Source organism: Oryctolagus cuniculus, chromosome 6, assembly GCF_051225735.1.
Source record: "Oryctolagus cuniculus isolate XC-2025 breed Fujian yellow rabbit chromosome 6, ASM5122573v1, whole genome shotgun sequence".
In the NCBI taxonomy this organism is placed as follows: domain Eukaryota; kingdom Metazoa; phylum Chordata; class Mammalia; order Lagomorpha; family Leporidae; genus Oryctolagus; species Oryctolagus cuniculus.
The window spans coordinates 29,440,588-29,467,718 of NC_142872.1; the positions used below are offsets into that span (position 1 = coordinate 29,440,588).

The 27,131-nt window shown below is 40.2% G+C and overlaps 1 protein-coding gene across 6 annotated transcripts in view; it reads left to right on the forward strand.

Moving 5' to 3' along the window:
- Window positions 1–26,840, forward strand: part of ANKHD1 (ankyrin repeat and KH domain containing 1) — a 143,441-nt gene extending 116,601 nt beyond the window's left edge. For 2 of the 6 annotated variants that reach the window (XM_051844279.3, XM_089335963.1), the window contains exons 21-34: window positions 1,939–2,114; window positions 2,305–2,467; window positions 5,772–5,867; window positions 6,308–6,424; window positions 11,803–11,977; window positions 12,770–13,226; window positions 14,529–14,675; window positions 16,035–16,184; window positions 16,337–17,952; window positions 22,494–22,670; window positions 23,667–23,918; window positions 24,709–24,884; window positions 25,897–26,061; window positions 26,336–26,840. In XM_051844279.3, coding sequence (XP_051700239.2) covers window positions 1,939–2,114; window positions 2,305–2,467; window positions 5,772–5,867; window positions 6,308–6,424; window positions 11,803–11,977; window positions 12,770–13,226; window positions 14,529–14,675; window positions 16,035–16,184; window positions 16,337–17,952; window positions 22,494–22,670; window positions 23,667–23,918; window positions 24,709–24,884; window positions 25,897–26,061; window positions 26,336–26,395 — 3,927 coding nt within the window. In that variant the 3' untranslated portion in view covers window positions 26,396–26,840. The remainder of the gene's footprint in view (window positions 1–1,938; window positions 2,115–2,304; window positions 2,468–5,771; window positions 5,868–6,307; window positions 6,425–11,802; window positions 11,978–12,769; window positions 13,227–14,528; window positions 14,676–16,034; window positions 16,185–16,336; window positions 17,953–22,493; window positions 22,671–23,666; window positions 23,919–24,708; window positions 24,885–25,896; window positions 26,062–26,335) is intronic. The other 4 variants (XM_051844281.3, XM_051844280.3, XM_070076200.2 and 1 more) reach the window with 4 other exon arrangements.
- The last annotated feature ends 291 nt before the right edge of the window (window positions 26,841–27,131 follow it).

A 27,131-nucleotide genomic window follows, 5' to 3' on the forward strand; every position in this document is an offset into this window, starting at 1 on the left:
AGTGAGAGAGAGAGAGAGACAGAGAGAAAGGTCTTCCTTTGCCGTTTGTTCACCCTCCAATGGCCGCCGCAGCCGGCGCGCTGCGCTGATCTGATGGCAGGAGCCAGGTACTTATCTTGGTCTCCCATGGGGTGCAGGGCCCAAGCACTTGGGCCATCCTCCACTGCACTCCCTGGCCACAGCAGAGAGCTGGCCTGGAAGAGGGGCAACCGGGACAGAATCCAGCGCTCTGACCAGGACTAGAACCTGGTGTGCCGGCGCCGCAAGGCGGAGGATTAGCCTAGTGAGTCGCGGCGCCGGCCCATCCTCTGGGTATCTTCTCACATGCCTCTAACAGCCTTACTTGGGCCAAGCCAAAGTCAGGAGACTGCAATTGCCCCCAAAGTGCATATTAGCAGGAAGCTAGACTCATAAGTATCCCAGACAGTGCTTGTTTTGTTTTGTTTTGTTTTTTGACAGGCATAGTGAACAGTGAGAGAGAGAGACAGAGAAAGGTCTTCCTTTTCACCCCACAATGGCCACTGCGGCTGGCGCCACTGCACTGATCCGAAGCCAGGAGCCAGGTGCTTCTCCTGGTCTCCCATGCGGATGCAGGGCCCTAGGACTTGGGCCATCCTCCACTGCCTTCCCGGGCCATAGCAGAGAGCTGGACTGGAAGAGGGGCAACCAGGACTGAATCTAGTGCCCCAACCGGGACTAGAACCCAGGGTGCCAGCGCCACAGGCAGAGGATTAGCCTATTGAGCTGCGGCGCTGGCCAACCAGACAGTGTTTTAACCACTGCAACTAATATCTGCTCCAACGTTTGGATTTCTTTGGTTAGAACTGTTGGATACTTAAACCCCTAGAAAAACAGAGCTTAAATGGAATTCCTTATAATCAGACAGCAGCTAATCTGGTAGTAATTTTCTCCCTGAACTTCATTAGTTATGTTTCTTTAAACTCAATGCAACATTTACATTTTTTTAAAAGATTTATTTTATTTATTTGAAAGACAGAGTTACAGAGAGAGGTAGAGACAGAGAGAGAGAGGTCTTTCATCCACTGTGGTTCACTCCCCAGATAGCCGCAACAGCCAGAGCTGAGCTGATCCAAAGCCAGGAGCCAGGAGCTTCATCTGGGACTCTCACGTGGGTGCAGGGGCCCAAGCACTTGGGCCATCTTCCACTGCCTTCCTAGACCATAGCAGAGAGCTGGATCGGAAGAGGAGCAGCCGGGACTAGAACTAGCATCCATATGGGATGCCGGTGCTTCAAGCCAGGGCTTTAACCCACTGTGCCATAGTGCCAGCCCCAATATATTTTTAATCTATGAAATGTGCTATTGTAGTTTTCCATCAGACTTTTCATCATATACGAAAATGAACCTTTCCTGCTATCCAGTTTGTTTTTTTATTGCAAGCATTCATTGTAAGTTATGAAATTGTTTCTTTTAGTAAAAGGTAATATAAGTGAATTTATTCTAGCATGTCTGACAAAAGGTAACAATTTCTACTTGCTGTTTAGTAAAATTCATGACTGAATATTGCTTAGCTCTTTGAGAGAAAAATCAAAAATGGAATCTCTTCAAAGTCAATTGCTTTAGTCTTTCGAAGAAATTATGTAAGAGCAGATGTTTGGCCCAGCAGGTAAGTCCCACTGGGGATGCATACATCCTGTGCTGGGAGCGCCTGGAGTCGTGGCTGCTCCAGCTTCTTTGTGGTGTGTATACCCTGGGAGGCAGCAGATAATGCTAAAGTGCTTGGGTTCCTGCCATCCATGTAGGAGACCCACATCCTGGCTCCTGGCTTTGGCCTGGCCCAGTCATTTGAATCGGCAGATGGAAGATCTCTGTCTGTCTCTCTGCCTTTCAAATAAAATGAGAGTAAGTAAATAACATTGTTAAAGGTATTTAAAAACAGGTTATGTAATTTAGTTGTGTAAATTATTGGTTTGAACAGACCGGTCTTACCCCATTAATGGAAGCTGCTTCTGGAGGATATGCAGAAGTTGGTAGAGTTCTCCTTGATAAAGGAGCAGATGTCAATGCTCCCCCTGTGCCTTCCTCAAGAGATACTGCTTTAACAATAGCAGCAGACAAAGGTCACTACAAATTTTGTGAGCTCCTGATTAATAGGTGAGTAATTTTCTATTAATATATACAGAACTTCCTGTCATCTCTTTGACTTTTCAGTCTATAAAGTTTAAATTCTTTTAGATTTTTAAGAACTTTTTTCCATGTTATTTTTAAAAAATTAAAAAAAAACCTCAAAAATGTTAACTACTTCGTCTGAGAAACAAACTATGTTAACATTCTTTGCTTATAGGGGAGCTCATATTGATGTTCGTAACAAGAAGGGAAATACACCACTTTGGCTGGCATCCAATGGCGGTCATTTTGATGTAGTTCAATTGCTAGTTCAAGCAGGTGCTGATGTGGATGCAGCAGATAACCGGAAAATCACACCACTTATGTCAGCATTCCGCAAGGTAATTTGATGTGCAGGAAAAAAGATAAAAAGTTAATGATTTTAAATCAATTCTAGTTGAAACTGTGACAGAAAGGTAGGTTGATTTTGGATAACTGAATATATTTTAAAAAAGAAAATAACTGCTGTTTTCTATTCTTTAGTGGCCAAACCTAAGAGCTGTGTGAAAGTTCATTATTAGCACCTTTTAAAACTCTCCCGTTGCAATTAAGAACAAATAATACACTATTTAATACGGGCTACAAAAACACTGCATAATATACAGTTTGTGTTTATCTCCTCAGACTCTCCTTTGCTCACTAGACTCTGAAATTACCTTGAATGCACTAAGTTTTTAACTTCCTCAGGTCTTTTGCTCACAAGTTTTCTTTTCCTGAAATGTTTTCCCTTCCTCTTGACCTGGTTTACCTCTGTACTCATCCTTCCCTTTTTTATTTTATATTGTTTTGCTTTAGTTCATATTTTAAATGTCACTTTTCAGAGTCTTTCCTGGTACCCAATTTGAAAAGGATACTTCTGATTTTCTTTACAGTTGAATTTTGACTTTGCCTATCCTGCATTGTAGTTATATATTCAAACATGCCTTTACCCTTGCTTTCATGCCTATATTGCCAACTAGACTGGAAGGTTCCAGGAGCAAGAGTCATGACTGTCTTTTTTACCACTGTTTATGCGCAGTCATTTAGGACGGTACCTGACATGCACTAGGTAGTCACTAAATAGCTGTTAAATGACAGTAATGTAAAAAAATAGTTTTTCTATACAATTCTTTAGAAAGTCTTTTTCTTTTAATAAAAGTATAACTTACATGGAGTGAAAAACATGAATCTTAAGGCATATAGTTCCATGAATTTTAATAAATGCATATATCCTTGTAGCCCATACCCCATAAAGATATAAAATACTTCCACAACCCTAGAAGGTTCCCTATTGCCCATTTTTTTATTTTTTTTATTTATTTATTTTTTTTTTATTTTTTGACAGGCAGAGTGGACAGTGAGAGAGACAGAGAGAAAGGTCTTCCTTTGCCGTTGGTTCACCCTCCAATGGCCGCCGCGGCTGGCGCACTGCGGCCGGCGTACCGCGCTGATCCGATGGCAGGAGCCAGGTACTTATCCTGGTCTCCCATGGGGTGCAGGGCCCAAGCACTTGGGCCATCCTCCACTGCACTCCCTGGCCACAGCAGAGAGCTGGCCTGGAAGAGGGGCAACCGGGACAGAATCCGGTGCCCCGACCGGGACTAGAATGCGGTGTGCCGGCGCCGCAAGGCGGAGGATTAGCCTAGTGAGCCGCGGGCGCCGGCCCTGCCCATTTTTAGATAGTGTCCTGCCCCAGTTAGTTTGGCTCCAAACTGATTTTTGAAGATGTTTTAGAACCTTAGTAAGAGGGAAAATTATTTTAAAATAGATGCGCTTAGAATTGATTATAGATTATTCAGCCCTTGATAATGGCATTGAGAAAGTGTTCTATCCAGATTCAGATCAATAGGGCTCAGAAAAATGTGCTAGTGCACCTTGCTTAGTTGAGTAATATAAAGCCAAATTAATGTTTTAAAGTTTAAACTATCCTCTTCATTTTAGGGCTAATATTTCTTTTATACTGAGTTTCATTTCATACTACCAATTTTTATTAGTTAATTTATTCTAGAAGATACTATTTTTCTCAGAAGTTTTTTACAAAGACAGTGACTGAATGACAAAAAGTGGCCACCTTCCTCCTCCCAACCCTTATTCTAGACTTTAGAGAGGATCACTTGGGCCTTGCAGTCATGCCCTGTTCTGTCACTACACTGATGCACAGCAGTAAGAGTTTCTCACATTCTTGCTATACAAAGGAATAAATGGCAGATCTCATGTAGCTTTTGTTCTCAGCTTGGCCCTTGCTTCCACGATCTGTGGTCTGAGAACTGTTTGAACCAGTGGGTACTCTGCTACTCACAGCTGAAAAACAAAATTCATATTGCTACATTTCACTTAAAAGAGTAAAATCATTAGTATACAGAAAAAACACAGAAAACTGACATTTCTACATCAGTAATACAATACAGTTAAATGATAATCAGATCAATCTACACTCCAGCAAGTAATTTAATTTCTCTGAGTCTCAATTTTCTTTATATACAGCATGTGGATTACAGTCTCTGCAATGGAAAGTTTTGCATACAAAATATTTAACACACTCCCTGATATTTACTGCACACAATAAATGGTGGTTTTTTTTTTTTTTTTTTTTTTTTTTTTTTTTTTTTTTTGACAGGCAGAGTGGACAGTGAGAGAGAGAGAGAGAGAGAGAGAAAGGTTTTCCTTTGCTGTTGGTTCACCCTCCAATGGCCGCCTTAAGAAATCTTTCTGAAGTCCTTAATGTGTCCTACCCGTTGCCCACTGCTGTGTTTTGTTTTTGTTTTTGTTTTGAAAGGCAGAGTGGACAGTGAGAGAGAGAGACAGAGAGAAAGGTCTTCCTTTGCCGTTGGTTCACCCTCCAATGGCCGCCGTGGCTGGCCCACTGCGTCCAGTGCACCGCGCTGATCTGATGGCAGGAGCCAGGTGCTTATCCTGGTCTCCATGGGATGCAGGTCCGAAGGACCTAGGCCATCCTCCACTGCACTCCCTGGCCACAGCAAAGAGCTGGCCTGGAAGTGGGGCAACCGGGACAGAATCCGGTGCCCCGACCGGGACTAGAACCCGGTGTGCCGGCGCCGCAAGGCAGAGGATTAGCCTAGTGAGCCGCGGCGCTGGCCGGCCACTGCTGTGTTATACACGTGTCACTGACATCCATTGGGTCCATTAGTGCCCTTTGCTTCCCCAGCACCTAGTGTGCTCCCTGTGAATGCTTGGCAGCTGAAAGCTGTCCTTCCTAGACCATCAGACTCCTTCATGGTGACAGGCTTAGTCTTGCCTTTGTTCTCCTCCACTCACTACCCTCCAGGAAGAACACCTTCCCCTGGTACCCAGACTGTGAAGTCAAGAGTGGCCTCCATTGTGCTTCCTGTGTACTCGTCTTGCCATCATTCTTTTGAGATGGAACATGTCGTCTCTCTTGGATGCATCTTTGAGGCTTTTTCCCACATCTGTCCTCCTCTGACTGTCCCTGTTTTTAAAAAAAAAAAAAAAAAAAAAGCTCTTTACTTTCAATGCAAAATAGATTATCTTTTGGTCTACCATAAATTCCTGAGCAAGATCTCTTTTTAGAAACTGAATACTATTTTTATTTTCGTAATTTCAATTTTAATTTAGTAAAATGTTTTTAAGCATATGAACAGAATTTCAAGGGAATTTTTTATATATTTTTTGTTGTACTCCTTACAGGGTCATGTAAAAGTTGTTCAGTATTTGGTGAAAGAAGTCAATCAGTTCCCTTCTGATATAGAATGTATGAGATATATAGCAACAATTGCTGATAAGGTAAGTCACATTTGCTATTGATGCACAATTCAGTTCTTTGTGAATTATATGCATTAAATGTGTGCAGTTAAGAACTTGATCAGTTTTTCTTTAACAGGTTGATTCACCTAATCTTTCTATGCTTCAGTTTTTCCATATGCAAATTAACAGATAATAGTACTTTTAATGAAATAGTTTAAGATTTCTTTCTTATTGTGACCATTATTGCTTATTACTAAACCATTAGCTTGGTTAAGTTTTCTAAGAACATGTGAATTTTTTTATAAAAGATGCCTTATTTTGATGGAAGATTGATATATGATTTTACTAAAAAAAACAGTGAGATTTAGTGAATTTTCAGTTGTTTGAGATTTAATGGTTTGGCATGCTCATCAGCTCAACTTTTATTTAGCTTCTTGTTATGTGAGTCTATACTTCTGTAATTGCATTTTCTCCTGTAGGAACTGTTGAAAAAATGTCACCAGTGTGTTGAGACAATTGTGAAGGCTAAAGACCAACAGGCTGCAGAAGCAAATAAGAATGCAAGTATTCTTTTAAAGGAACTTGATCTAGAAAAGGTGAGTGGGAAAAATAATTTTCCTTAATACAAATTGTTTAAAGACAGCTAGGCCGGCGCCCGCGGCTCACTAGGCTAATCCTCCGCCTTGCGGCGCCGGCACACCGCGTTCTAGTCCCGGTCGGGGCACCGGATTCTGTCCCGGTTGCCCCTCTTCCAGGCCAGCTCTCTGCTGTGGCCAGGGAGTGCAGTGGAGGATGGCCCAAGTGCTTGGGCCCTGCACCCCATGGGAGACCAGGATAAGTACCTGGCTCCTGGCATTGGATCAGCGCGGTGCGCTGGACGCAGCACGCCAGCCGCGGTGGCCATTGGAGGGTGAACCAATGGCAAAGGAAGACCTTTTTCTCTGTCTCTCTCTCTCTCACACTGTCCACTCTGCCTGTCAAAAAAAAAAAAAAAAAAGACTGCTAGAGGGGCTCATGTTGTGTCATAATAGGTTAAGCCACCACCTGAGATGCCGGCATCCCATATGGGTGTCAGTTCAAATCCCGGCTGCTCCATTTCTGATCTGGTTCCCTGCTAACATACCTGGGAGAGCAGTGGAATATGCCCCCAAGTACTTAGGCCCCTGCCATCCACATGGGAGACCCAGATGGAGTTCCAAGCTCCTGATTTTGATCTGGGGAGTGAACCAGCATATGGAAGACCTCAGTGTCTGTCTGTCTCTCTCTGTGTATGTAGATATAGATATAGATATCTCCTTCTGTGTAATTCCCTCTCTTCTCTATAACTTTGCCTTTGAAATAAATGGATATTTATAAAAGAAAAAAGTCTGCTATAATGTATGTCACCTATATTGCCAGTGATCTTAACAAAACATCATTCAAAAGAAATGGTTAATAGAGTCTCAAATGTTTTTTTATTCTGACCTATTTCATTCATAAAAAATATTTTGAGAACAAATACGTGAGGTACTTAATTTTGAGCAAAGTCCCAACTTACCAAATGACATTACTGCTTAAGTGGTTTTAAATTAAGATCTAAAAGGAAATTTAATAAAAGCATCGGAAATAATTTCTTTAAAAGAACTGGAGTAGGGGCCAGGCCAGCACTGTGGCATAGTGGGTAAAGCCACCGCCTGCAGTGCTGGCATCCCATATGAACACCAGTTTGAGTCCCAGCTGCTCCACTTCCCATGCAGCTCTCTGCGATGGCCCAAGTCCTTGGGCCCCTGCACCCTTGTGGGAGACCCAGAAGAAGCTCCTGGCTCCTGGCTTCGGATCGACCTAGCTCTGGCAGTTACAGCCGTCTAGGGAGTAAAGCAGTGGATGGAGAACGTCTCTCTCTGTGCCCCTCTGTAACTCTGCCTTTCCAATAAATAAATAAACCTTTTAAAAAAATGAACTGAACTGTAACTGATTCACTAGATTCCCAATTGCAGAGTAAGTATCTAGTTTCCTAGAATGTATGGTATATTGAAAAAGATTTAAAAGAAAAAAAAGGATTCTGAGATTCAGCCTGCTTATCTGGAAAATATGGGTATTGATTTTTGAATCCAGAATTTGTATTAAATGAGAAAATGCCACTATTAAGTGGAGTTTTTCTAGGAATGCAAGAAAAGGATAAGATGAAGATATTTTGTTGATAGTTAAAAGAGAAAAAGTATAATCAGTTTGAATGATACTAAAATTTTGATATATGCTTTCTTGGTTTAAAAAAAAGCTGTGGCAAGTGTCTGGCTTGGCAGTTAAGCCACCAGTTGAGATATTCTTGTGCAGTATCAGAGTGCCTGGAGTCAAGGTCTGGTTCTGCTCCTGTTTCCTGCTTCTTGCTAATGCATACCTGGGAGGCAGTAGGTGACAGCTGAAGTGGTTGAGTCCCTAGCACCCACATAGGAGACTGGGACTGGGTTCCCAGCTCACAGCTTCAAATTCGCCAAGCCCCAGACCTTGCAGGCATTTGGGGAGTAAACCAGCAGATGGGAGCTCTGTCTGTCTTTTTGTCTCTGAAATAAAATTAAAGTTTTTTTAAAAAATTAAAACAGTATGGTAAAAACAGAAGAAAAGATTTCTTATAAATCAATGAGATAAAAAGATAACTCACTGGGTCTGGCACTTCGGCTTAGCAGGTTAAGCTGCTGCCTGCAGTGCTGGCATCCCATGTGGACTGTTGGTCAAGTCCCTGATGTTCCACTTCCATTCCAATTCCTTGCTAATACACCTGGGAAAGCAATAGCAGATGGCCCAAGTACTTGGACCCCTGCATCCAGGTAGGAGGCCCAGAAGGAGCTCATTGGTCTTGGCTGCAGCCTAACCCAGCCCCAGCTGTTGCAGCCATTGGGGGAATAAACCAGCATATGGAAGACCTCTCTCTCTCTCTCTCTCTCTCTCTCTCTCTCTCTCTCTCTTTGTGTGTGTCTCTGTCTCTCTTACTTGATTTTTCAGATAAATAAATCTTTTTAAAAAATAACAGAATAAAAAGTGATCACATGGATAGGCAATTCACAAAAAAAGAAATAATAAATGTCTAATAAGCAGATGGACAATGCTCAACTTTATTAGTAAACAAAGCACTGCACAGTAGAAGAGCAATTTAATTTTTCCCTGATTAGCAAAGCTTAAAAGTTTAATATTTTTAATATTTATTATTTATTTATTTATTTGACGAGTAGAGTTACAGATAGTGAGAGTGAGAGACACTCACTCCTTTGGTTCACTCCCCAAATGGCCGCTACGGCTGGCGCTGCGCCGATCTGAAGCCAGGAGCCAGGTGCTTCCTCCTGGTCTCCCATGCTGGTGCAGGGCCCAAGCACTTGGGCCATCCTCCACTGCCCTCTCGGGCCACAGCAGAGAGCTGGACTGGAAGAGGAGCAACCGGAACTAGAACCTGGCACCCATATGGGATGCCAGTGCCGCAGGTGGAGGATTAACCAAGTGAGCCACCATGCTGGCCCTTTAATATTTATTGATAGCAAAGGTGTGGTGAAATTAGCACTCTACTGTGACTTTTGATGTGTAAGTCAGTATAACTGTTGGAGGGGATTTGACAAATGAAGCCATAAAAAAGTATAAACTCTTACTTCCAGCTGTTCCATTTTTAGAAATTTAATCTGAGGTGAATAATTAGACAAATGCTCAAAGATGTGGATTTATAAGGATATTCGTTGTTGCATTGCTTTTAATAGTGGATAAGATAACATTCAAATCTTACCACGAGGAGGTCAAATAAATTCTAGTACTTCTATGGAGAGCTTGATTATACTTAAAATCAAGAAGGAAAAAATTTATATTCATTTTAAAATAAGTTAGAGTTTAAAGTTAGAGAAATGCTATTGTCCAATGTCTATATTTTTGTACTTACCCAGGGATATGGGATATAATTTTCCATATAGCAGTTTCGTTCTATGCCAATAAATTAATGAAATGATTTTTAGCAGAAGATGTTATCTTTATTCCACCCTCAGCTTTTTTCTCATTTACATCAGAGATCAGTAAACTTTTTTTATGAAATGCCACATAAATATAGGCTGTGTTTGCTATGTAGTCTCTCGAAACTCTTCTGGTATTGTAGCATGAAAGGAGCCATAAACAATAGGTAAGTGAACGAGTATGGCTGTGTTCCAATAGTATATTAGCCATGGTTACTGGAATGTATAATTTCCACATGAAATTTTAACATTTTACAAAATGTTCTTTTTAATTTTTTCAACCATATAAGATGTAAAAACTAATCTTAACTTTGGGGCTATACCAAAATAGGCAACAGACTGAATATGGCACTCAGGCCATAGTTTGCCCATTCCTAATTTAATAAATAAAAGTTTCAGCATAAATTAATTTACTTAAAAGGCAGAATTAGGGAGAGGAGAGACAGAGAGACCTTTCTATCCACTGGTCCACTCTCCAGATGGCTGCAACAGCTGACGGTGGGCCAGGTTGCAGTCAGGAACCAGAAACTCCATCCAGGTCTCTCACCTGGATAGCAGGAGCCCAAACTGTTGGGCCATCCTCTGCTGCCTCCCAGGTACATTAGCAGGGAGCTGGTTTGGAGTGGAGCAACCGGGACTTAAAATGGTACTTTTAAGGGATGCCAGCATCACAGGTGGCAGCTTAACCTGCTGAGCCACAACACCTGCTCCTATGCATCCTTTTCTGAAAAGCTAATACTATATTTTCTGCTTATAACCATAATAGATATTAACAAAACCTAAAGGTACGTGTCAGGTGAGCAGTGTTGGGTTGCAGTGATTAAACCACCACTTGAGACACCCACATCTCATATCAGAATGCTGCCGCAAGTCTCTGATGGCTGCTCTGCTTCTAATACACCTTTCAGCTGATGCATCCTGGGAGGCAGCAGATGATGGCTCAAGTGCTTGGGCTTCTCCCACCCATGTGAGAGACCTGGAAGGAATTCTGGGTTCTCAGCTTTAGCCTGCCCCAGCCCTGGCTAGGTAGGTATTTGGTTAGTGAACTAACATATGCAAGCTTGTTTTCTTGCTTTTGGTCTGCCTTTCAAGTAGATGAAAATAAATATTTTGAAAAAAAATGAAGTTGGTGAGAATTCAGAATATGGCTTTCAAAGTTCTGTAAACTTAGTAAAATGATCATTTTTAAGCTTTTTAAAAATTTTTACAATGAAATCTGCATGTCTTTTTCTAAAGATCTTGAATTTAGGTCAATAAATGCTTCAGATAAGCATTTTTAGTATATGTGCTGCTGAAGCAAGCATACAGATAAGCATTTTTAACAGCTTTCCTGATATTTAATTCACCTAAAGTTAAACAATCAGTGGCTTTTAGTATATTCACAGAATTTTTCATTCCATCAGCTCAATTTTAGAACATTTTAATTATCCTGAAAACAGACTCTGTATACTATAGCTTTTTTCCTCACCTACCCTCTCATCCTGAAATCCCTCCATCTTAGTACTTTACATTTGTGAATTTGCCTAGTCTGGACATTTCATATATATGGAATCATACGTTACTGGTCTTTTGTGCCTGGCATTTTGACTTAGCAAAATATTTTCAAAGTTCATTCATCTAAAAGCATAAATCAGTACTTTTTTATTTTATTGCCAAATAAATTATTGTACAGATATATTACATTTTCTTTATCTGTTTATTAGTTGATGAACATCAAATTGTTTTCACTTTTTGGGTATTATTATAATTAAAGCTGCTATAGATAGAAGCAGACAAGTTTTTATATGAACATAATTTCAGTTCTGTTGGATATACCTAAGATGGAGTGCTGGGTCATCTGGTAATTCTGTGTTTAACTATTTGAAGAAATGGAGCATCCAGGACTCAACTTCATGCACTCATGGCATGCCGATGTTACAGGTGGTGGCTTAACCTGCTGCACCACAACATTGGCCCCTGACTTGTCTTTTAAAATATTGTATTACTACTAAAATTATGTACTTGATTTGTAGTCAAGAGAAGAAAGTAGGAAGCAGGCTCTTGCGGCTAAAAGGGAGAAAAGAAAAGAAAAGAGAAAAAAGAAAAAAGAAGAGCAGAAAAGAAAACAGGAGGAAGATGAGGAAAACAAACCAAAGGAAAATTCAGAACTACCAGAAGATGAAGATGAAGAGGAAAATGATGAAGATGGTGAGTAGTGATCTATCTGAATTGGCTGTTTATCAACTTCATTTTGAGTGTTTTTGCTATAGGTAATTCTGGCTAGATTTGATTACTTTAATTGGAATCAGAAAAGTAACTTTTATAGTATTTCTAAATGTTATATACTATATATACTATAATTCCTCACAGAGAAATAAAAAGGAGAAGGCAAAAAAAAAAAGCAAAAAAAGAGGAAATCAAATACATAATTTGAAGTTTAGTTATAATTTGTCATGTTTTAAAATACTGTGGATATACTAATAATAGTCAAGTAAGAGATTTACCAGATTTTCTTCAATTTTTCTTCTTCCCCTGATTAGAAACTAGAGAAACACGCACTCATTAATCAATTAAAATAAATTGTTAACCAAGGATCAAGACTTAGCTGTAGAGGACAGAAATGTCAGTAGAAGCTAAGATTCATTACTCTCAGAGTTGTATATTGTGTCATCTGGCAGTGACTGTACTAGGTAAATAATTTTGCTGTACCTAGATTTTAATTTGAAACAAATAATATTTGAAAATTTTCCTGAATTCAAACTATGTTATAGTTTTTGGTTAGGTCATGAGACTAGCATTTCACATCTGAAATATATTAATGAATTTAGACATCAAAATATCATATTGTATATTGTAACAATAGTAAGAATTTCTTTATTTAAATACTGGTGAAATAGGACCTAAAAGATTGATTGTTATGGATTATTAGGTATATTCTGTCATATTTGTTTTGAGATCTGTGGCTCTCAGTGTGATTTTTATCCTTTTTTATAATTTCAGTGGAGCAAGAAGTTCCCATAGAGCCTCCTAGTGCAACTACCACTACCACAATTGGAATCTCTGCAACATCTGCAACATTCACAAACGTGTTTGGGAAAAAAAGGGCCAACGTGGTGACAACCCCCAGCACCAATCGGAAAAATAAGAAGAATAAAACAAAAGAGACCCCTCCCACATCACATTTAATACTACCAGAACAACATATATCTTTAGCACAACAAAAGGCAGATAAAAATAAAATAAATGGAGAACCTAGAGGTGGTGGTACAGGTGGGAATAGTGATTCAGATAATTTGGACAGCACAGACTGCAACAGTGAGAGTAGTAGTGGTGGTAAAAGCCAAGAGTTAAATTTCACTATGGATGTGAATTCTTCTAACGATAGGAGATACCCCCCACTGCTCCTCCATTCCCAAGAAGAAAAGACAAGTTCCACAACTTCCAAAACTCAAACACGGTAAATTTGTTTGATTTGTTAACTTTACATTCACCTTTGATTTTTCATACCTAGTACAAGAATCTGAAGTACCTTATTCAAGCACAACTTGTATAAAACAATTTAAGTCTATCAGATTATTTGTCTTCAGTATTTATCAGTTACATCCCAGCTTTTGGCTCCTGAGTCTATTTTAATAGTAAAATTGATTATCTCTGTTCACTATTTGATATGCCAAAGAAATTCTTTTAAAGATTTATATTGTCTTTTACTTTTTTTTTTTTTCAAGTTTTATTTATTTAGTTGAATGTCAGAGTTACAGGGAAGCAGAGGCAGAGAGAGAGAGAGAGGTCTTCCATCTGCTGATCTACTCCCCAAATGGCTGCAACAGCTGGAGCTGGGCCAATTTGAAGCCAAAAGCCAGGAGCTTCTTCCTGTGGGTGCAGTGGCCTGAGCACTTGGGCCATCTTCTGCTTTCCCAGGCCATATTAGAGAGTTGGATCAGAAGTGGAGTAGCTGGGACTTGAACCGGCGTCCATATGGGATGCCAGCACTTCAGGGACAGCTTTACCAGCTATGCCACAGCGCCAGCACCAAAGATTTCTTTTATGTAAATGTAGAATAAAAGAGAGAGGGAAAAAAAAGACTTTCCATCTGCTGGCTCACTCCCTAAATGGCCACAACAGCTGGGTCAGGGCCATGCCAAAACTAGGAGCCATGAACCCTATCCATGTCTCCCTTGTGGGTGGCAGGGACCCGAGTACTTGGGCCATCTCCTACTGCTTTTCATAGGAGTGTTAGCAGGGAGCTGGATTGAAAGAGTAGAAGGAAATCAAAACAGCACTTTAATAATGGATGCACATCTCACAAACAGCTTAACCAGCTATGCCACAATGCTAGTCCATTAATGTGCCAAATTTTGTTTATTTTTTTAAGATTTATTTACAGAGTAAAGGAGAGACAGGGAGATCTTTCTTCCGTTGGTTCACTCCCCAAATGGCCTCAACTGCCAGGGCTGAACCAGGCCGAAGCTAGGAGCCAGGAGCTTCATTTGAGTCTCCTACATGGTGGCACGTGCCCAAGTACTTGGTCCATCTTCTCCTGCTTTCCCAGATGCATTAGCAGGGAGCTGGATGGGTAGTGGAGCAGCCAGGACTTGAACTGGCATTAATATGGGATGCCAGTGTCTCAGACAGAGGCTTAACCTGGTGGGCTACAATGCTGGCCTCAGTGTGCCAAATTTTAATTCCCTAAAGGAATAGTCACTTGAATTTCTGTCTTATAATTTATCTTTTATTGGACTTGATATTTCTCTCTTCTCAGACTTGAAGGTGAAGTGAATTCTAACTCCTTATCATCAAGCTACAAGTCAGTGTCATTACCATTAAGCTCTCCAAACATAAAGCTGAATCTCACTAGCCCTAAAAGGGGTCAAAAAAGAGAAGAAGGGTGGAAAGAAGTTGTGAGAAGGTAAGTAGAATTTGAAGATTTGTTTATTTGAAAGTCAGAGTTACAGAGAGAGAGGGGAAGAAACAGAGATCTTCCATCTGCTGGTTCACTTCCTAGGTGACCACAACGGCCAGGCTGGGCTAAGCTAAAGCCAGAGCCAGGAGCTTCTTCCAGGTCTCCCATGTAGGTAGCAGGGGCCAAACACTTGTGACATTTTTCACTGCTTTTCCCAGGCTGTTCTTGGGGACCTGGATCAGAAGTGGAGCAGCCAGAATACAAACTGTACCCATACGGGATGCGGACGTCATAATCAGTGGCTTTACCCACTACACTACAACAGCAGCCCCAGTTAATGAATAATTTGCATATAGCTAGTGTTTCAAATTCTAGTGCCTTACAAAATATATAATATGGTAAAGCAGAATATAAATTTTATATGCAGATTTGTTTATGATACATCCTGTAAATTGGCTTTCTAAAATGCTTCATTTATTTATTTGAAAAAGAGACAGATCTCATATCTGCTGGTTTACCCCCAAATGCCTGAAACTAAGTCCCAGCTCACTCTGCATCCAATCTAGGTCCCTCCAAATGTGCCTGGGAAGGCAACAGAGGATGGCCTACTTGGGGCCTTGCCACCCACGTTGGAGACCAAGGTAGAGTTCCTGGTTCCTGGCTTTGGCCTGGTCCATACTTGGCTGAGCAGCCGTTTTGACAGTTAACAGTAGATAGAAGGTGTATCTCTTTGTCTTTCTATCTCTGCCTTTCAAAAAAAAAAAAAAAGAGAGAGAGAGGTAAAAGAGGTCAGGGTTTATATATATATATATATATATATATATATATATATAAATAAAGTGTGTGTGTATATATAGTTCTAAATTTTTTTAAGATTTATTTATTTATTTGAAAAGTAGAGTTACAGAGAGAGGGAGAGACAGAGAGAAAGGTCTTCCATCCACTGGTTCACTCCCTACATGGCCTCAGTAGCCAAAGTTGAGCTGATCCGAATCCAGGAGCCAGGAACTCTTCCAGGTCTCCCATGCAGGTGCAAGGGCCCAAGGACTTGGGCCATCTTCTGCTGCTTTCCCAGGCCATAGCTGAGAGCTGGATCAGAAGTGGAGCAGCCGAGACTCAAACCGGCACCCATATGGGATGCCGGCACCATAGGCAGTGGCTTTATCCACTACCCCACATTGCTGGCCCCCAAAGAGGTCAGGTTTTACAACTTTTAATTTTCACTTTAATGTTTTAGAAATATTATTTTTTAAAATTTTTATTAAAGTAAAGAACAGATTTCATGACTGTCTTTCTAAATAAAAACATTTACTCTATTCAAAAATATTTGATTTCATAAGGTCATGTGTAGTCTTTATTTTATAGGTCAAAGAAATTGTCTGTTCCAGCCTCAGTCGTATCCAGGATAATGGGAAGAGGAGGATGCAACATCACTGCAATACAAGATGTTACTGGGGCCCATATTGATGTGGATAAACAAAAAGATAAGAATGGTGAAAGAATGATCACAATAAGGTAATTGTAAAAAGTGCACTTTAGCTCTGAGTCAGGAATTATATTTTATAATTAGCATACTTTTGTTGGGCATGGTACAATTAAGGATTTTATTTGATGCTTAAAGTTATCTAGGGTTTTTTTGGTCTTACTTTGTTTTTATTTTTTTCCAGGGGTGGTACAGAATCAACTAGATATGCAGTTCAACTTATCAATGCACTTATTCAAGATCCTGCTAAGGAACTGGAAGACTTGATTCCAAAAAATCATATCAGAACACCTGCCAATAACAAATCCATTCATGCAAACTTCTCATCTGGAGTAGGCACCACAACAGCTTCCAGTAAAAATACATTTCCCTTGGGTGCTCCAACTCTTGTAACTTCACAAGGGACAACATTATCTACGTTCCAGCCTACTAATAAACTTAGTAAGAATGTTGCAACAAATGTACGTTCTTCTTTCCCAGTTTCTCTACCCTTAGCTTATCCCCACCCTCATTTTGCCTTGCTGGCTGCTCAAACTATGCAACAGATCCGACATCCGCGGTTACCCATGGCCCAGTTTGGAGGAACCTTCTCACCTTCTGCTAACACTTGGGGACCATTCCCAGTGAGACCTGTGAATCCTAGCAACACAAATAGCTCTCCAAAGCATAATAATACAAGCAACCGTCTACCTAACCAGAATGGGACTGTTTTACCATCAGAGTCTCCTGGACTGACTACTGCTAGTTGTCCCATCACTGTCTCTTCTGTAGTTGCCGCCAGTCAGCAACTGTGTGTGACTAATACCCGGACTCCTTCATCAGTCAGGAAGCAGTTGTTTGCCTGTGTGCCTAAGACAAGTCCTCCAACAACAGTGATTTCTTCTGTGACAAGCACTTGTAGTTCCCTGCCTTCTGTCTCCTCTGCGTCTATCACTAGTGGGCAAGTTCCCACCACGTTTCTGCCTACAAGTACTCCTCAAGCACAGCTTTCTTCACAAAAGATGGAGTCTTTCTCTACTGTGCCATCCCCCAAAGAGAAGGTGTCCGCACAGGACCAACCCATGGCAAATCTGTGCACCCCATCTCCAACTACAAATAGTTGCAGTAGCTCCGCCAGCAATACTCCAGGAGCTCCAGAAACTCACCCATCCAGTAGTCCCACTCCTACCTCCAGCAACACACAGGAGGAGGCACAACCATCCAGTGCATCTGATTTAAGTCCAATGTCAATACCATTTGCATCGAACTCAGAACCTGCTCCACTGACTTTGACATCACCCAGATTGGTTTCTGCTGATAATCAGGACACAAGTAATTTACCTCAGTTAACTATACCAGCACCTCGTGTTTCTCATCGAATGCAGCCAAGAGGTTCTTTTTACTCAGTGGTACCAAATGCAGCTATTCACCAGGATCCCCAGTCTATTTTTGTTACAAATCCAGTACCTTTAACACCACCTCAAGGCCCACCAGCTACTGTGCAGCTTTCTTCAGCCGTGAATATAATGAATGGTTCTCAGATGCACATCAACCCAGCAAATAAGTCTTTACCCCCTGCATTTGGCCCAGCCACACTTTTTAATCACTTCAGTAGTCTTTTTGATAGCAGTCAGGTGCCTGCTAACCAGGGTTGGGGAGATGGCCCATTGTCCTCACGAGTTGCTGCAGATGCTTCTTTCACTGTTCAGTCAGCATTCCTGGGTAACTCTGTTCTTGGACACTTGGAAAATGTGCACCCTGACAACTCCAAGGCACCTGGTTTCAGACCGCCTTCCCAACGAGTTTCTACTAGTCCTGCTGGTAAGTTGTTATTTACTATTACAGGTTAATTTGGGGCTCTCATAGCCTATTCTCATCTTCCAAGATAATAATAAAGTGTTTGTTTTGAACCTAATACCACATGATTGGAAGAAATTGTAACATGTCTCAAGTGTTAAAGACCCTTATTGATTATTGATTGAACAAAAAAGGATGCATAACTAAATCACTCACAGACAGCTATTCTGTATTCTGTATGATCTTTTATTTCTCCTAATAAGGAAGTTATGTCTGTGAAAGTCCATTTTCTAGGATTGGTATCAAATGATGCTATTAAAAAAGATTCCAAATTCAGACTTTTCGAAATTGTACTGATTATGATTCTCATATCTAAAAAATTGGAATTCTGGGGCCAGGATTGTGGCTCAGTAGGTTAAACTACTGGTTGCAATGACAGCATCCCATGTTGGAGGGCCAGTTCAAGTCCAACCTGCTCCACTTCTGATCCAGTTTTCTGCTAATGCACCTGGAAAGGCAGCAGAAGATGGTCCAAGTAGTTGGGCCCCTGCCACCCACTTGGGAGAACAGGATGAAGTTCTTAGCTCCTGACATCAGCCTGGCTGAAGCCTTGTCTGTTGCAGATTTTTGGAGAGTGAACCATCAGAAGATCTCTGTCTCTGTCTCTCCCTTTCTCTCTGTCACTGCAATTCAAATAAATAAAAGAAAAATTAGAATTGCAGAAGTGTTTAGGCATTTCATAATTTACATAGTTTAATAGTACTCTATATTAGTTACATTAAATGCAGTTATATCAAAAGATTTAGTCATTTGTAAGCTCTTATTTCAAAGCAACCAACTTACATTTGGCTGATTCCTCAAAATTAGAAATTATCTGCTAAGACATTAAGAAAAGATACAGATCAGTCTGAGGCCAGTGTTGGCTTGGAGCTCTTTGGAAAAGCCCAATCAGAATTTAACAGCCAAATTTTAGTTCGATCTGTACCATTCTGAAGGACAAATTAGAAATGTGGCTGACCCAGAGTGAATCTTAGAAGCACTATTGCCACATAGTGTTTCTCTTCTGGTTAGAAAACTATCCCACGCTACTTTTTTGTTAATTATAAACTGATCTGGCCAGCACTGGGGCTCAATAGGCTAATCCTCTGCCTGCGGTGCCAGCACACTGGGTTCTAGTCCCGGTCGGGGCGCCGGATTCTGTCCCGGTTGCCCCTCTTCCAGGCCAGCTCTCTGCTGTGGCCCGGGAGTGCAGTGGAGGATGGCCCAAGTGCTTGGGCTCTGTACCCCATGGGAGACCAGGAGAAGCACCTGGCTCCTGGCTTCGGATCAGCGCCTTGTGCGGGCCACAGCGGCCATTGGAAGGTGAACCAACGGCAAAGGAAGACCTTTCTCTCTGTCTCTCTCTCTCACTGTCCACTCTGCCTGTCAAAAAAAAAAAAAAAAATTATAAACTGATCTGTGTTGTTTAAAATTAATTGTGAGCTATGGATATGGTATGTCTTAGCCCTCATTTTAGATGTATTTCCATTTACTTGTCTTTCCAGGAAAGCATAGCTGTTATATCATCTTTCAAACAAAAATATAAGACTGCATAGGACAGCTGTAGTTAAAATACTCTCTGGGATTTTGTTCCTTCCTACCTTTAGGCATCTGTTGTTAACTTTTCATTTTGATAAACTGGTAGAGATTTTCAGAATCCATACGATGAAAGAAGAGCTTCTTTGCCAGTGCTCAGGCTGTGATAGAAAGCATTCGTCCTTGATGTTCCTTTTTAGGCCCAGGGTTAAGAAACTCTGCCTCATTTCTTAACTGCCTTCATGGTTTCTTTTGTTGATGTTTTTCTTTCATGATTATCGTTTACTTTCATGAATATAGTTGTGTGTGTGTGTGTGTGTGTGTGTGTGTGTGTGTGTTTTTTTTTTTTTTTCTGACAGGCAGAGTGGACAGTGAGAGAGAGAGACAGAGAGAAAGGTCTTCCTTTGCCCTTGGTTCACCCTCCAATGGCCGCTGTGGCTGGCACGCTGCGGCCTGTGCACCGCGCTATTCCGAAGGCAGGAGCCAGGTACTTATCCTGGCCTCCCATGGGGTGCAGGGCCCAAGGACTTGGGCCATCCTCCACTGCACTCCCTGGCCACAGCAGAGAGCTGGCCTGGAAGAGGGGCAACCGGGACAGAATCTGGCGCCCTGACCGGGACTAGAACCCGGTGTGCCTGTGCCACTAGGTGGAAGATTAGCCTATTGAGCCGCAGCACCGGCCTCATGAATATAGTTTTCAGATAAGAAGTAGCAGTACCTTATATGAGGATGGATGTGGACAAATTGAAGTCGTCACATGCTGCTGTTAGAAATGTGAAGTAGAACAACCAATCTGGAAAAACAGTTCACAGTTCCTTAAAAAGCTAAACATACCTACAAATGGAATTATTATACATATGGCTTGTTAAGCAGATGAGGAGTAGTTATTAAACATAAACTGTGTGATCCAATAATTCCACTCCTAAGAATACTTAAGACATATGTCTGTAGAAAAACTGGTATATTAAAAAAAAACTGGTACATAAATGTTCACAGTAGCATTATTCATAATAAACAAAAAATGGAAACAATTCAGTGTCCAGCAGCTGGTGAATGAAATGTGGCACTGTTGTATAAAAGAATACTTTCTTAATTTGGAAATAAGAAATGAGGTACCGATGCATGTTCTAACATGAATAATGAATTTTGAAAACATTTTGCTAAGTGAAAGCACCAGTCACAAAAGACATATTGATTCCATTTATATGAAGATTCTAGAATAGGCAAATTTGTAGAGACAGAAATATTAGTGTTTACCTAGGGTAGAGGGATTGCAGTGTGGAGGATGGGGCAATTGATGTGTTGTATGCAGGGTTTCTTTTTAGGATAATGAAAATATTCTAAAATTGGTTGTGGTAGTGAATGCACGATTCTGGGGATATATTAAAAGCCACTGAATTGCAGAACTTTAAATAGGTGAGTAGTATGATATGAGTTAAATCTAAGTAGGGCTGTTAATTACATATATGTGGCATCTGTTTCACTTACCAAAAATGCCACTATTGTAATCTTTATAAAAGATTGACAGATTTCACTGTAAAAATAGACAAAAGGTTGGGTTTTTAAATTTTTTTTATTTTTTGCCAGGCGGAGTTAGACAGTGAGAGAGAGACAGAGAGAAAGGTCTTCCTTCTGTTGATTCACTCCTCTAATGGCCGCTACAGAGCCAGGAGCTGGGTGCTTCCTCCCGGTCTCCCATGCAGGTGCAGGGACCCAAGCACTTAGGCCATCCTCCACTGCCTTCCCAGGCCACAGCCGAGAGCTGGACTGGAAGAGGAGCAAGCGTGATTAGAACCCAGGGTGCCGGAGCCGCAGGCGGATAATTAACCAAGTGAGCCACAGCGCCGGCCAAAACGTTGTTTTAAAAATGATTTTTCCCCTACTTAGTGCAGCTTTGAAAGCCACATTGAGAATTGTTACCACCTTTAGATGTTGCTAACATCTACTCTGATTAGCACTAGAAAATACTTTTTTCTTTTTTGGAAAGAGGCACATGGTGATAGTTGCCAGTACCATAATGAAAGTCTGAAACATCAGTTTACCTAAGTGGAAAGATTAATGTCACTTAAAAGTGGGGATATAGGGATGACAAGTGATAGTGGCAAGCAATGGATATGAAGTTTCTTTTAGAGAAGACAGAAATGTTCTAAAATTGATTGTGATGATGTTTACATAGCCCTGTGGATATATGTACTGAAAACCATCAGATGATTATATGAGAGTGAATTGATTATATGGTAAGCTATTTCTTTTAATCATGGAGAAATCAATCTATTTGAAAATAAGAAAAAAAGACCTGCTTGAGAAATTTTGATAATTTTTTATTGATATTAACTACTTTTTCCTGAAACGAGCACCTATAATCACTTTTGCCCTTGTTCCTTTATCTAATAGATTCTCCAGAGAATATGGTAGAATTTGAGAATACTGCGAAGTTCATACTTTTATAATCTGAATAGAAATTTTGATATAGCTTACAACTTGATATTTTTTGCCTCAGATAGAATACTAAAATTATATTTAATAGTATGTTTTTGTTCTTTGTGTGGATATAATCATTGGGAGACTTTGTTACTTATCTTCCATAGGAAATGAATATAGTTATATGATGAAAAGCTATATTTAGAGATTTTCCACAGAAGGGAATATAGGTTTTTGATAGATACCACTGAGTCATACCTCTAATGAAAAGCTTTGAGATTTATCTAGAACATTACTTCAGGTGACTTCCATCCCTAAACATTGGACTCTATTTTTCTGTATCTAGTGGTATGTGTTGGTATTGTGGATTGTATGAAAAAAATAGATTTGGCCTTACAATATCATATAAGTGAATTATTTTTGCTGTGCTACAAAAATAAACCACATACTTTTTAAAAAGGGAATTAAAATTAATAATAATGATGGTTGATACCAATAATTAAATAAACAGGTGACTTTCAATTTTAAACCTTTGCCTAATTGTATGTCTTGCACCTGTTTTATTTCAGGGTTACCATCCATTGACCCATCAGGCAGTTCTCCGTCTTCCTCTTCTGCTCCTCTGACAAGTTTTTCCAGCATACCAGGAACAAGAGTTTTCCTACAAGGGCCAGCTCCTGTTGGGACTCCTAGTTTCAACAGACAACATTTTTCTCCCCATCCTTGGACAAGCGCCTCAAACTCATGTAGGAATCCTGGAGGAACTCTTGCCAAAGAGTCTTGAATAAGTTATTAAACTGTTTGTTTCAGGGAATACTATGTTGTTACTTTTGTAAGCTAAATGATTTGCAGATCCCCAAGGTTTGTATCGCAATCATCAGTCATTTATAGGATAGAAAACTTGAGAAGGGTCAAGCTATTCTTCCAAACCAGAAATGCTTACATTTGGATTTGGACCATGAAAAGAGGTAGTTTTACAAAAGGACCCTTTGGGGACAGTGTTGTGAGATAATTTCTGAAATCTGAAAAGAAGCTGCATTTATACATATGATTGGTATGATTTCTTATTTTTACCTTTTATGAAACTATATTGTTGATATTTATAAGTAAAAATATTCCTTTGTTCTGAGTTATTGCAATATTTAGAATAGATAAAGTATTTTTAATTGAACAGGATTTTATATTTTTAAATATCATGAGGCCCTTTTGACAAGGAAAACTGCCCAGATTACCTGAGAGGTTCTTTAAGAGACAAAGCTGTGAATGCTACAATGAATTGAATCCTGAAATACCTTACTCAGTGCTTACCCTTTCTTCCTTATAGCAAAAAAGAGATAGAAAGGAAAAAGAAAAGAACAGATATAGAGGGCCAAGTGTTTTCTTGACATTATGCTAGGTACTGTGTAAACACTGCCAAATTTTAGCTAATTTAAAATGTGACAATATATGTTTTGAGAAGATTATTTAGAACTAGAATGAGAATAAATGTGGCCTTTTTCCTTTCTAGCTTTGTTCAGTTTACTTGGGAAAAAAATTTTGGGGGTATTTGTTTATACACATTATTGACAGAAGTATTCTAGGATAATGCTTGCAAAAATTATATATTTTCATTAGAATGATTTTATAAAATGAAATTTTTCTTTACAGAATCTATGTTTTGGAGTAGATCTTTCCAACAAGGTTTCTCATATTATTATAGTTTTTATATGTAATAAAACAATAGAGACATATTTTGCCACCAGGTGACACTCCTATTCCATCTGTTTCTTCGGGATCATCTTCACCTCTTTCAGCCACTTCTGCTGCACCAACATTGGGCCAAGCCAAAGGAGGCAGTGCCAGTCAGGATCGGAAGATACCTCCCCCCATTGGAACAGAGAGACTGGCACGGATTCGGCAAGGAGGGTCTGTTGCACAAGCCCCTATGGGGACCAGTTTTGTAGCTCCGGTTGGACACAGTGGAATCTGGTCATTCGGTGTTAATGCTGTGTCAGGTACGGTTATCTGGCCCTCTCTCTAAAGGCATATCTCAAATAAGTTCCTAAGAGTTTGCCATTAAAACACAGTTCCATTAAAAAAGCAAAAACAAAACTTAGTTTCTGTGTTTAACTTTCAGTCAAGGAAAGGTAGTTAAACCTTTGAGGAATTCAGCCCAATCTAAGAGTCTAGAGTTGATTAGAAATAAAAGATTTGGGGCTGGCACTGTGGCGTAGTAGGCTAAGCCTCCACTTGCAGCGCCATGCCAGTTCCTGTCCCAGCTGCTCCTCTTCCAATCTAGCTCTCTGCTAATGGCCTGGGAAAGCAGTGGAAGATGGCCCAAGTGTTTGTCCCCTGTACCCAGGTGGGTGACATGGAAGAAGCACTGGACTTTGGATTGGCTCAGCTCTGGCTGTTGCTGTCATTTGGGGAGTAAACCAGCAAATGGAGAACTTTTTTCTCTCTCTCTCTCCCTTTCATTGTCTGTAACTCTGCCTCTCAAATAAGTAAAAATAAATCTTCTTTAAAAAAAGAAAAGATTCAAACAAGCTTCCCTTCCCTCTTAATAAGCTTGCCAGTGTAGAGTGTAACAATCATTTAAGTTCTTTCAGAGTGGCAAGATAGTCAGTAGACTTCATTGTTTTCCATGTCTCCCCTCTCCCCCCACCGCTAGTGAGATTGTAGTTTCTGTGCTGTTCCTCTTCAGAGGATTTATTTTTATAAAATTTGGTTTGAAAAAAGAATGAAGTGGTAATGCTTTGTTGTCTTACCTAAATATCGAATTATATTTTCAATTCTTTTTTCCAGAAGGCTTATCAGGTTGGTCTCAGTCTGTGATAGGGAACCATCCAATGCATCAACAATTATCAGACCCAAGCACATTCTCCCAGCATCAACCAATGGAGAGAGATGATTCTGGAATGGTAGCCCCCTCTAACATTTTTCATCAGCCCATGGCAAGCGGTTTTGTGGATTTTTCCAAAGTGAGTTGACAAACATCTTTGTGACATGTTTGACACTTTGCCAACCTTTGTAGTCACATGTTAAGGAAGTTTATATTGAAATGATTCTCTTTTCCATGACTATGTCAATTCTTTTTTGAATTTCAAGAGGAGAGAATGTTGTCTACTGTAGTTCATCCTCACACCATCCTGAAGATGTCCCTATCCTCATATTTAGGTTTTGCTACTTTGTGTTCTGTTGACCCAGCTTTGGAGATGGCTCCTACCCCTCTAAAAAGCTTGCTGTGTCCTGTTCAATGCCATCTGGTCTTTCCTGACAGCTTCCTGTCTGTCCTAAAGCTAGATTATGGCTGCAGACAATCCCTTTTCATTCTTAGGACAAGCTTATTCATGAAACTAAAATATGGGAAAGTTGAGAGTATTACATATTTTCATCAAGTTGGGGAAATTGGCTGATGATTTGACATTGGGTCTAGTTGTATTTTTGTATTTTTTCCTTCTTTCTTGTTGGAGAATGTGTATGCCAATAAACATTCAGTTTCTCAACACTTTACCATGCTGTACTTACAAGATTCTCTGGAGTTCTTTGAATTTGGGGAAGTTAAAGAGGTCTGCTGGCGCCACGGCTCAATAGGCTAATCCTCCACCTGCGGCGCCGGCACCCTGGGTTCTAGTCCTGGTCGGGGTGCTGGATTCTGTCCCAGTTGCCCCTCTTCCAGGCCAGCTCTCTACTGTGGCCCAGGAGTGCAGTGGAGGATGGCCCAAGTCCTTGGGCCCTGCACCCCATGGGAGACCAGGAGAAGCACCTGGCTCCTGGCTTCGGATCAGCGCGGTGCACAGGCCGCAGCGTGCCAGCCGCAGCAGCCATTGGAGGGTGAACCAATGGCAAAGGAAGACCTTTCTCTCTGTCTCTCTCTCTCACTGTCCACTCTGTCAAAAAAAAAAAAAAAAGGTCTAAGCTGTTACAGGAATACAGGAATCATTATTTAAAATTGCTTCAGAATTAAACTTTTTTTTTCTTTGGCTGTTTTAGGGTTTGCCAATTTCCATGTACGGAGGCGCTCTAATACCCTCTCATCCTCAGCTTGCTGATGTTCCAGGAGGCCCACTGTTTAATGGACTTCACAACCCAGATCCTGCTTGGAACCCTATGATAAAAGTTATCCAAAATTCAGCTGAATGCACTGAGGCCCAGCAGGTAAAATGTGCTTAATTCTCTTTCTGTTTTTCAGATTTGTTGTGTCATTCTTTTAATTCTGTTGGTAATGACAATTTTGAATATTAAAAGTCATGACTGACCACCTTGATCGGAATGTTTTTCAATCTCAAAATGATGCTACTAAACATTTTATTTCATGTATACGTATTCTTCCTAGGCAGAAACAGTGAATTGCCATTGCATTTATATATTCATTTTGTAAATGTCTAAAGATTCCTAATTAGAAATTCCAATTTTTCCTCCCCCTTTTCAGATTTGGCCTGGCACATGGGCACCTCATATTGGAAACATGCATCTCAAATATGTCAACTAAGTTAGAAGGTCTTTACTCTTTAGCCCTGTTTGAGAAACCTATGACCTTGGAAGAACACTGGGGATTTTTTTTCTTTAATGTGCCTAATTAAGATATTTTTTCTGAGGCTTTAGCAGTGGAAATATGATTGCCCATTGTATAAAAACAAGTTGATTTCCTATCCACCTGATTATGTTCTTTGGTTAGATTAGCCATTTTCAACTTAAGATCACATGAACGTAGTGCTTTTGGCTAAACATACTGGATGCTACTTGTATGCAGAAGAGAATTAGTTGGTTACATGTTTCAACATTTTAGGGTGGTAAATACATGTATAATTGTTTACATGCTTTAAAGGAAAAAATTGAGTAAATTTCTTGTCATATAGTAGCTCTACTTAATATAGCCTGTATTAATGTGAAATATTTACCAGAATATTCAATAAAAAGATGAACAGTGTTTAGAAGTGGGGTGTGATCCTTTCAGTGGTCATGAAGATAACTGCCCAATCCACAATCATATTGATTGTTAAAACTGTATTTGCAACAGGTTTCTCACATTTTATACTTTAGAGTTGATTCTTAAGTACTGACTTGAAAGAGCTCTTTTAAAACTAGTTGTCTGTTCTGTGTTAAACATTTCTTATTCCCTTCAGTATCATTTTACATGTAAGAAAGTTTCAGGCCTTGGCAATATGTCTTATCTGAATTTAGCAGATAAGCCATTGATAGTTTTCACTCTTTATGGATCCAAGAGT